Genomic DNA, 10814 nt, shown 5'->3' on the forward strand with positions numbered 1-10814 from the left:
GGTAGAGTCGACTTTGATGCTGCACAATATGACCCTCAGTCGTTCCCCCCGTTGGCTGCGCCATGGGAGGGGCGCCGATCTAGTGCCAAGGGGGAGCCTTACATACCACAATACCTTGTCTGCAGCAGGACTGATGGTGACTCCTTTCTTATGACGAAGCCTCTGTTTTTTGTGGAACACCTGGAGGATAAGTTTGGGGAAGTGGCGGGGTTGTCTAAAATAAGGAATGGGTCCATCCTCCTCAAGACGTCCTCCCCAGCCCAGTCACGAGCGTTGCTCTTGTGCGATAAGCTGGGTGACGTCCCTGTTACCGTCACTCCCCACAGTAGCTTAAATATGGTCCAGGGGATTATTTACCATCGTGACCTCTTGTTACAATCCGATGACGAGCTGAGAGCCGACTTGGAACGACGTGGCGTCCATTTTGTCCGTCGTGTGCATAGAGGGCCCAAGGCTAACAGGGTGGCCACCAGTGCCTTTATCTTGGCCTACGAGGGTGATGTATTGCCCGAGAAGGTCAAGGTAATGGTTTACCGTTGCGACGTGAAGCCATACGTCCCTCCCCCGGTGCGGTGCTTCCAGTGCTGGAAGTTTGGGCATATGTCCTCTCGTTGCCCATCCAGCGCTACATGTCGAGATTGCGGACGCCCCTCTCATCCCGATTCTCCATGTGCGCCTCCGCCTGTATGTGTCAACTGTGGGAAGCACCACTCTCCATGCTCGCCGGATTGCCCCGTTCTTCATAAGGAGCGGAAGATCATGGAATTTAAGACCCTGGACCGGCTTACTTATCGAGAGGCAAAACTGAAATATGAAAGGTTTTATCCTGCTTCCCTTCGACCATCTTATGCTGCAGCCACGTTATCGTTGCCCACACGAGCGACGGTTGTCGCCTCATCTGTGCCGCCTTCAGTGGGCCCTCGGGGCCGTGTATCTCTGTCTGCCCCCTTCGTGCCTGGGGGCAAGCCTTCCTCTGTTGCCCCCTTAGCAGTTGGGGGCAAACCCTCTTCTGTCGCTCCCCCCAAGCTTACTTCGGGAGTGACATCTGCTCGACAACCGGGAGGGTCGATTCCTCCCCGTCCTTCTCCGGCGGCGTTGCCTCCGCCGGTTCCTCTCTCGCGGAAGGGGCCCCCGGGGCTCTCCCTTCCTCCGTTTCTCCTCCTTCCCAGCCAGATGTCAACCAGTGGCTGAAGGTTCCGCCACCTGCTGGTCGTAGGGCTTCTGCGTCTGCCTCCGACGCTCCTTCAGAGAAGCTCTCCCAGCCCTCTCACCCTAAGGGCAGACGCGAGAAGAAGGAACGGAATGTGTCCAAGAAGAAGGATGTTCCGGCGGTTTCAGCACCGCCTGCTGTACATAGTCCTGGCTCCGGGGATGAGGTGGAGATCCTCGCCTCTGCCGCGGATCTCGCCCTCACGGAACCCTTGGGGGCCTCTCCTATGGACTCAGTTGACTCTCCCCCAGTGGCGGCAGTTGGCTCTGAAGCGCTGTCTGCCTCTTAGTCGCATTCACGCCCTCCCAGTCCCTTCCTGCTTCCATTCTCCAATGGAACTGCGGCGGTTAATTCCGCCACCTGCCTGAGCTCCGGATGCTTCTAAGTGATTCCCCTGTTCTCTGCATTGCTCTGCAGGAAACTTGGTTTCCGGCACTGCGGAACCCCGCCCTTCACGGTTATCGGGGATACTATAAGAACCGTGCTGCCTGTCATCGAGCGTCAGGTGGGGTTTGCCTCTTTGTTCACCACTCTGTCTGTAGTTCGCCAGTACTCCTTCAGACGCCTTTAGAGGCAGTTGCTGCCAAGGTTGAGCTCTCGCCGGCTATTACTGTTTGCTCTGTTTACATTCCTCCGGATGGGGAGCTCCCCCGACATGTCTTGGCTGCGCTGCTGGCTCAACTCCCGCCATCACTGCTGCTTCTTCTGGGCGATTTCAATGCCCAAAACCCTCTATGGGGTGGGACTGTCTCTGATGACCAAGGTCGGGCCGTGGAGCATTTGTTGGCTCAGCTCGACCTTAGCCTCTTCAACACCGGTGCTCCCACGCATTTCAGTGTTGCCCATGGCTCGTTCTCGGCCATCGATCTCTCTCTTTGCAGCCCCAGACTTGTCCCATCCCTCCAATGGAGGGTGCACCCTGACCTGTGCGGTAGTGACCATTTTCCCATCTATTTGTCACTACCCCAGAGTCGTTCTTCTGGGCGCCTGCCCCGCTGGGCTCTCCACAGGGCAGACTGGCCGGCTTTTACTTCTGCTGCTGCCATTGAGTCTCCCCCACAGGGTGACATTGACGAGGTGGTCCGTGTTTTAACCACATCCATCATTTCAGCGGCCGAGGCTGCCATCCCCCGATCTTCTGGCCTCCCTCGGAGGAAGGCTGTACCCTGGTGGTCGCCGGAGATTGCTGAGGCTATTCGCGACCGTCGGCGGGCTCTCCAGCGTCATAGGTGGCACCCGTCTCTCGAGACCCTCATCGCCTTTAAGAGGCTCCGTGCCTTGGCACGTCGTCTTATTGCACAGCGTAAGCAGGAGTGCTGGGAGAGGTATGTCTCATCCTTGGGCTCCCATGTCTCCCCCTCACTCGTGTGGTCCCGGATCCGGCGGATTTATGGATACCAGACCCCTATGGATGTCCCTGGGCTCTCCTTGGTCGGCGCTGTCTACACGGACGCTGCCGCCATTGCTGAACGGCTTGCCGCGCACTTTGCTCAGAGCTCTGCGACTGCATCTTATCCCCCCGCCTTTCGCTCTCTCAAGGAGCGAGCCGAGCGGACACCGTTCTCATTCCACATGCGTCGTTCTGAAACGTACAATGCTCCTTTCAGCGTGAGGGAATTCCTCACTGCCCTCGCCGATTGCCCTGATACAGCACCAGTTCCAGACTGCATCCACGCGCAGATGCTGAAGCATCTCTCCAGGGACAGCCAGCGACACATTCTCGCGATCTTTAATCGCATTTGGAGCGAAGGCGTGTCCCGTCGCAATGGCGAGAGGGTGTTATTGTCCCCATCTTGAAGCCCGGTGCAGACCCGCTGGCGGTGGACAGCTATCGTCCCATTACCCTCACCAACGTTTTGTGCAAATTGCTCGAACGTATGGTCGGGCGGCGTTTGTGTTGGGTCCTTGAGTCGCGCGGTCTCCTCGCTCCATTCCAGGGTGGCTTCCGTCGGGGCCGGTCTGCAGTGGACAATTTGGTGCGGCTGGAATCTGCTGTCCGTACGGCCTTTGCCCGACGTCAGCATCTCGTTGCTGTATTTTTCGATCTGCGGAAGGCGTATGACACCCCATGGAGGCATCACATCCTTGCTACATTGCATGAGTGGGGTCTTCGTGGTCGGCTCCCGGCTTTTCTTCAAACCTTTCTATTGCACCGCTCTTTCCGGGTGCAAGTCGGTGCCGCCTCTAGTTCTTCTTATACACAGGAAAATGGGCTCCCGCAGGGCTCGGTGTTGAGTGTGTCCTTATTTCTAGTGGCCATTAATGGTCTGGCTGCAGCCGTGGGGTCGTCAGTGTCTCCTTCTTTGTATGCCGACGACTTCTGCATCTCATTTAGCTCCACGACTACGGGAGTCGCTGAACGCAGGCTACAGGTAGCCGTTCGGAAGGCAGCATCATGGGCTCTGACTCACGGTTTTCAGTTCTCTGCAGCCAAGACACGAGTTATGCACTTCTGCAGGCGTCGGACGGTCCACCCTCATCCTGAACTTTACCTCGACGGCCACCTGCTTGACGTGGTGGACACTTGCCGCTTCTTGGGACTCGTGTTTGATGCCCGGCTCACATGGGTTCCTCATGTTACTCAGCTGAAGCAAAAATGCTGGAGGCACCTCAACGCCCTCCGCTGCCTTAGCCACACGTCTTGGGGTGCGGATCGCTGCACGCTGCTGCGATTGTACAGAGCCCTTGTCCAGTCTCGGCTTGATTATGGGAGCCTGGCATATGGGTCTGCATCACCCTCAGTGTTGAAGTTCTTAGACCCCATACACCACTGTGGGGTCTGGCTTGCAACTGGCGCTTTTCGTACGAGCCCCGTGGATAGTCTCCTGGTAGAGGCCGGGGTTCCCCCGCTGCGGATTCGCCGCCATCGACTGCTCGTCGACTATGCTGTCCACGTTCATTGCTCGCCAGATCATCCCAATCGTCGCCTGCTTTTCCCTGCTATGGTCCTCCATCTGCCCGAACGGCGACCTAGGTCTGGGCTTTCCATAGCTGTCCGTGTCCAGTCCCTGCTGTCAGAACTGGGGTCATTCCCTCTTCTGCCTCCCTTCTGGGTCCGTACACCTACGCCTCCCTGGTGTTTGTCCCGGCCGTCCGTCCGTCTGGATTTGGCACAGGGACCTAAGGACTCGGTTCCGCCTGTGGCCCTCCGTCGCCGTTTTCTTGCGCTCCTCGAGTCATTTCCGGGCTGTGAGCCTGTCTACACGGATGGTTCCCTGGTTGATGGTCGCACTGCCTACGCTTTTGCTCACGCTGCCCATGTTGAGCAACGCTCCTTGCCGGCTGGCTGCAGTATTTTTACTGCAGAGCTGGTGGCAATCATGCGCGCTCTTGAGCATCTGCGTTTCTGCTCAGGTGGGTCCATCGTCATCTGCAGTGACTCCCTGAGCAGCCTTCAGGCCATCGACCGCTGCTATCCCTCCTCTCCTCTGGTGTCCTCCATTCAGGAGTCTGTTTCCGCCATTGCCCGTTCTGGTCGTTCAGTCATGTTGGCATCCCAGGGAACGAACGTGTAGACAGGCTGGCCAAAGGGGCGATTGACGCCCCGGCTTTGGAGGTCGGCCTTACGGCTCGCGACCAGCAGATGGTGTTGCGCCGTAAGCTGATTGGGATGTGGGCTGCTGAGTGGCGTGGCATGACAGCCCCGAATAAACTGCGGGCTGTCGAGGAGACGACCGCCGTGTGGCGTTCCTCCCTGCGGGCTTCTCGCAGGGACTCGGTGGTCCTGTGTCGGCTGCGCATCGGCCATACGTACCTGACGCACGGCCATCTGTTGCATCAGGAGGATCCCCCCTTGTGTCGGTGTGGGTCCCGGCTGACGGTCGGCCACATTTTGCTGGAGTGTTCTCGACTGCGCACACTCCGGCAATCTTTTAATCTCCCGGGCACTTTGGCTTTGGTTTTATCCGACGATGCCTCCATGGCTGACAATGTTTTACATTTTATCCGTAGTAGTCGTTTTTATGGTTCGATTTAGGGAGGTCCTGCGCCTTTCCCTTTCTGTGTCTTTTGTTCTTGTGTCTGTTGCTGTTCTGGTGTGCCGTCAGATGGTTGATTCTTTCCCCTTTTTTTCTCATGGTCAGTCAACCAGTCTCTGGCCATCGTCCTTTCGTCTGTTTCTTTCTGTCTGATGTTCCTCTGTCGTGTTCTTGTCTGTAGTGTTTCTTGCTGCATGTGTGTTCTTTTAGCGCCTGGGGGGACGTCTCCTCCCCCTTTGGTTTTTATCTGCTCCGTAGATTTTCGGCTCGCCTGATTTTGGAATGGGGGACTGATGACCTTCGCTGTTTAGTCCCCCTTAAACATCCCAACAACCACCACCACAGCAACGTCACGTTGCTGCGCTGCAACACTCAGATCAGCTGACAATGCGTGGCGTGAGGAGGCACGCTGCGGGTGTTGTTGTTGTTGCGGGTGTTGTTGTTGTTGTTGTTGTTGTCGTGTACGCGGCAGCTGACGCCCGGAGCCGGAAGCCTGAGGCGGCCGTAGCTCCACGTCGAGGACGCGCCGCGCGGCACGGCGTTGCGACGCCCAAGAAGAGGCGGGGGAGCGCCCTACCGGGGACGGACTACGGTCACCTCGCGTTAAATCCCCGTCGTAAGAAGGGGAGCTACTGGCAATGAGGAAGCGTTGCCTACTGGAACTCCGAGAACGAGCTTCATCCCGTTGCGGTTTTGGTTCCACAAAAACATCGCGTGATTCCGCAACAGGAATAGGCTCAGAAACGTCAGAGGTTACAACGACGGGCGCAGGCACAGAAGGAGAGGGTGCCGACGGCGACACGGTAGGTGCAACAGAGTCCGAAATAGGGCGCGAAACAACATCAGTTACCGACTGCGGCACGGAGTCAGAGACTGTCTCCGACACAACAGCACCCACAACCGGTTGAATAACAGCAGGCACGTTTTCCGAAACGGCGGACAATGATTCCTGGCCGGTAGTCGCAAGAGCAGAGACAAGGTCATAAGCAGACACATCCATCGCTTCCGCGGCGGCAGCAAGATGAACATGACCGTAGCGGCGACGGAAGCAAAACTAGCTCCTTGCAAATTGGCCTCAAGTGGTAGCTGAACAGGCCGTTTTCGCTTCGGACAATCCTGCCGATAATGTCCTACATCATTACAACAGGAGCAAGTCTGTGGCTGGCCACTGTACGTGACAAACGCACGGTGACCGTTTACCAAAACGAAAGACGGAATATGCTGCCTAACCACCATCTTGACACTTCGCACACCGTTCTCTACTTGAAAAATGTACGCAGACGACCATTTCTCTTTCACAACAGATAACACAGTGCCATATGGCCGCAAGTGGCGAGAAATAGTGTCGTTGCGAATTTCAAACGGAAGGTTAAATATCCGTATTTGTCGAACACCAAAACCAGCATGAGACACAGTGACATTACTAATATTTCCGTTAAGGTGTCGAAATTTGCGAACACAGTCATTAACAGAAACAACAGCATCACACAGATCGCAAGATTTGAGATTTAAGAACACAGAATTTAAAAACGTATCGAACTGAATACCGAGTACATCATTAGTAGACAACAACAAATCCTCAATTAACCAACGATGAATCTCAAAAGCCGGGGTGTGGCAGTGTCGTGCTGTAGGGCGCCTCTGCTGGCGATGTGAGCTTCCTCGCCTCGCCTCACACGAGATGTCAGGTAGAAATACAAGCCACGAGGCAGAGGAAGCAGACGAACGCCGTGGCGCCGCCGGCCCAGTCGCACAAGGTAAACACTGCACGCGAGGCACCGAGGTGTTGCCAGCCGGGCAGCCAGCCAAGTACTAACCGGGCCCGATGTTGCTTAACTTCGGTGATCGGACGAGAACCGGTGTTTTTTTTATATATATTAGGCAATAAGTTCGCCACGCTTCAAAAAAAAAAAAATGAGTACGTAAGTACCCGGCGTTATCATGCCGCAGAAAAATTAGGTAAACACATATGCAGGATCACCGCCACAAAAAATAAAAGTGAAATATTAGGCAATAAGCTCGCCACGCTTAAAAAAAATAAAAAAATAAAAATAAACGAAATTACCTGGCATTATCATGCCACAGAATAATAGTTGAAATGCATATGCAGCATCACCGCCACAAAAAATAAATGTGAAATAATAGGCTGTAAGTTCGCCACGCTTCAAAAAAAAAAAAAAGGAAATGAATACGAAAGTACCTGGCATTATTATGCCGCAGAAAAATAGCTAAACACATATGCAGGATCATCAAACAAAAAGTAAAATTAAAATATTGGGCAATAAGCTCGCCACGCTGCAAGAAAAAATGAAAACTAAAGTACCTGGCAATAACATGCAGCAGAAAAACAGCTAAACACATAAGCAGGCGACAATGCACGCCTAAAACAAAGCGACTGAGAAAAACAGACACGTAAGCTAAACATAATAGTCGTGACAGTAATAAGCATTTACACATTGAGGTAACACACGGCCCGAATTGCGTCACTATAAATGGAGAAAGAAAATGTGTATGGCAGTACCACAAACAAGACGCCAACGCGTCCAAAGTTGGAAAAAAATTGATAAAGAATCAAATTAATGAATAAATGAAAGAAAGAAAATTCAAAGTCGCTGAACTTTTGTATAAGCGTGAGAGATCGCTACATTCAAATAGTTCGCGAAATCTGCACGGTATGTCTTTTTAAGTTTCGCCCCCCCCCCCCCCCCTGCGGGTTCGGGGGTTAGAATAGGCCCGCGGTATTCCTGCCTGTCGTAAGAGGCGACTAAAAGGAGTCTCAAACGTTTCGGCCTTATGTGATGGTCCCCTCTCGGGTTTGACCTCCATCTATCTAAATTATTCCGAAGAGCGAGCCAATTGGGGAAGGGCACCTTACATGGTGCACTGTATCCTTCGTGCAATTACACCTATAGCCGTCTTTCTCGTCGTTGCAATGGTGTCCCGCTCGTTTTCGATCTCTTGGGCGATTACCACGCTGCACTCTGCAGTGTTTCTTTTAACTGTGACGACGACCTTGGCCGTTTTTGCACCTAAGATCCAGCACGGTAGCCAGTCCGTTGTGGTGGGGTCGCCATGTACCCTCTTGGTTGTAGCCCCCTGACAACACAGGGATCGCTCTACTGATGCCTGCGCCGTTCACTCCCCACGTATGCCAAGGAGTAGATGCCCATCTCCCTGGGGCATCAGGACTCCCGGCAATGGCCATCCTGCCAGGTGGCCTTTGCTGTGGCTGGGTGGCGCCCGTGGGGAGGGCCCTTGGTCGGAGTAGGTGGCATCAGGGCGGATGACCCGCAATGAAGCGTGGTACATCATCTGTCGCTGGCGGCCAGCCGTCAGCAGTCTCTAAGCGTTCGAGAGCCCATTTTAAAGGTAACGTTCATGACCCCAAATCGTTCCCCTCCCTCGCCACACCATGGGAGGAACGACAGGCATTGCGTGACACTGAGACGTATTCGCCCAGATATCTTGTCTGTACCAGAGCTGATGGGGAATCTTTTCTATCCGTGAAGCCTCAGTTCTTTGTAGAGCATTTAGAGGACAAGTTCGGTGAGGTGGAGGGCTTGTCCAAGATGCGGTCTGGATCGGTGTTGATAAAAACGGCATCCTCTGCCCAGTCACGGAGGTTGCTCAATTGTGACAAGTTGGGGGATGTTTCCGTTAGCATCACGCCGCATAAGAGTCTGAACATGGTCCAGGGTATTATACTCCACCGGGATCTTCTTCTGCAATCCGACGATGAATTACGCGCCAACCTCGAACGACGAGGTGTTCACTTCGTCCGGCGCGTCCATCGGGGTCCGAGGGATAATCAGGTCGCCACTGGTGCCTTCATCTTGGCCTTTGAGGGTGATGTCTTACCCGAAAAGGTTAAGGTGATGGTTTACCGTTGTGATGTGAAACCATATATCCCTCCTCCGATGCGGTGTTTTAAATGCTGGAAGTTCGGGCACATGTCATCTCGCTGTACTTCCAGCATGACGTGTCGGGATTGCGGACGTCCTTCGCATCCCGATACTCCATGTGCCCCGCCTCCTATCTGTGTTAACTGCGGAGAACACCATTCCCCCTGCTCGCCGGACTGTAGGATATTGCAGAAAGAACGGAAGATAATGGAACATAAGACCTTGGACCGGCTGACCTACCCCGAGGCTAGACGGAAATATGAGAGGCTCCATCCTGTGGCAATGCCGTCAACCTACGCCGCTGCTGCAACGACGGTTCTCCCGTCATCACAAATCGGCTCTAAGATCGGTCAGCATCCACCGGCCCCCTTGCTTGTGGGGGGCGCTTCACACCCTGTTGCTCCTGCTCCATCTTCTTCAGGAGCAACACCCTCCCAACCTTCGGGGACATCAGCTCCCCCTTCCCAGCCGGAGAAGCGTAAGACTTCTTCGGCTGCTCTCGCCAGGAAGGGATCCCTTGGGGACCTCCCTTCGCAAGTTCCGACCATTGGAAAAGTGGACGCCCGCAAGTGGTTGAAACAACCGGCAGTCCCTGGTCGTCGGGCCTCGCGGTCGTCGTCTGTCCCTGAGACTGACCCAGTGAAGCCCATGCAGCCTGAAGCGCCGAAGGCACAGCGTGACAAGCAGAAAAAGAAGAAAGTCCCCAAGACCAACGGTAATGCGGTGGCACCGATCCCGCCGCTTCCTACAAGCTCTGCCTCTGAGGACGAGGTGGAGATTCTGGCGTCCGCTGAGGACCTCGCTCTTGCCGGTCCCGCGGACGCAATGGATGGCATTTGCACGGATGCTCCATCGGAGGCAGCAGGTGACCCAGTGGCGTAATCTGCCTTCCCAGTCCCGTCACGCCTCTCCCAGCCATGGACAACACCATCCTCCAGTGGAACTGCAGCGGTTTCTTCCACCATCTAGCTGAGCTCCGCCACCTTATCAGCCTTCACCCTTTCTTCTGCATTGCTCTCCAGGAAACTTGGTTTCCAGCAATGCGAACCCCCGCCCTCCGTGGCTATCGGGGTTATTATAAGAACCGAGCAGCTTATGAAAGGGTGTCTGGTGGCGTCTGCATATATGTCCTTCACACTCTGCACAGCGAGTCTGTCCCTCTCCAGACGCCTTTAGAGGCTGTCGCTGTACGCGTGTGGACACCACAAGCTGTTACCGTCTGCAGTCCTTACATTCCACCGGATGGTGATGTCTCGCAGCATGTCCTGGCTGCGCTGGTCGCCCAATTGCCGCCACCTTTCTTGCTATTGGGCGACTTCAACGCTCATAACCCTCTGTGGGGTGGGTCAGTGGCAACAGGTCGAGGCGCCATCGTTGAGCATTTATTGTCGCAGCTCGATCTCTCGCTGTTAAATGATGGTGCCTTCACACACTTCAGTGTGGCGCATGGCACCTACTCCGCCATTGACCTTTCAATCTGTAGCCATAGCCTCTTACCGTCTGTCCAATGGAGTGTGCATGACGACCTGTGTGGTAGTGACCATTTTCCGATCATTTTGTCACTACCACAGCGCCACTCTTCTGGGCGCCCTAGCAGATGGGCTATGAATAAGGCTGACTGGGACTTGTTCTCCTCCACTGCCGCTTTTGAGCCTCTCTCTACTGATGACATCGATGCGGTGGTTCAATCGGTCACCACCGGCATCGTTACTGCCGCCGAATCTG

General features: G+C 54.7%; 1 protein-coding gene across 1 annotated transcript in view; it reads right to left on the reverse strand.

Moving 5' to 3' along the window:
- Positions 1-6187, reverse strand: part of LOC124789129 (uncharacterized protein DDB_G0285291-like) — a 37764-nt gene extending 31577 nt beyond the window's left edge. The window contains exon 1 of the mRNA XM_047256419.1: positions 5522-6187. Within this exon, the coding sequence (XP_047112375.1) occupies positions 5522-6187 (666 nt within the window). The remainder of the gene's footprint in view (positions 1-5521) is intronic.
- Between the last annotated feature and the right edge of the window lie 4627 nt (positions 6188-10814).

The sequence above is a fragment of the Schistocerca piceifrons genome, chromosome 3 (genome assembly GCF_021461385.2).
Source record: "Schistocerca piceifrons isolate TAMUIC-IGC-003096 chromosome 3, iqSchPice1.1, whole genome shotgun sequence".
Classification (NCBI taxonomy): Eukaryota; Metazoa; Arthropoda; class Insecta; order Orthoptera; family Acrididae; genus Schistocerca; species Schistocerca piceifrons.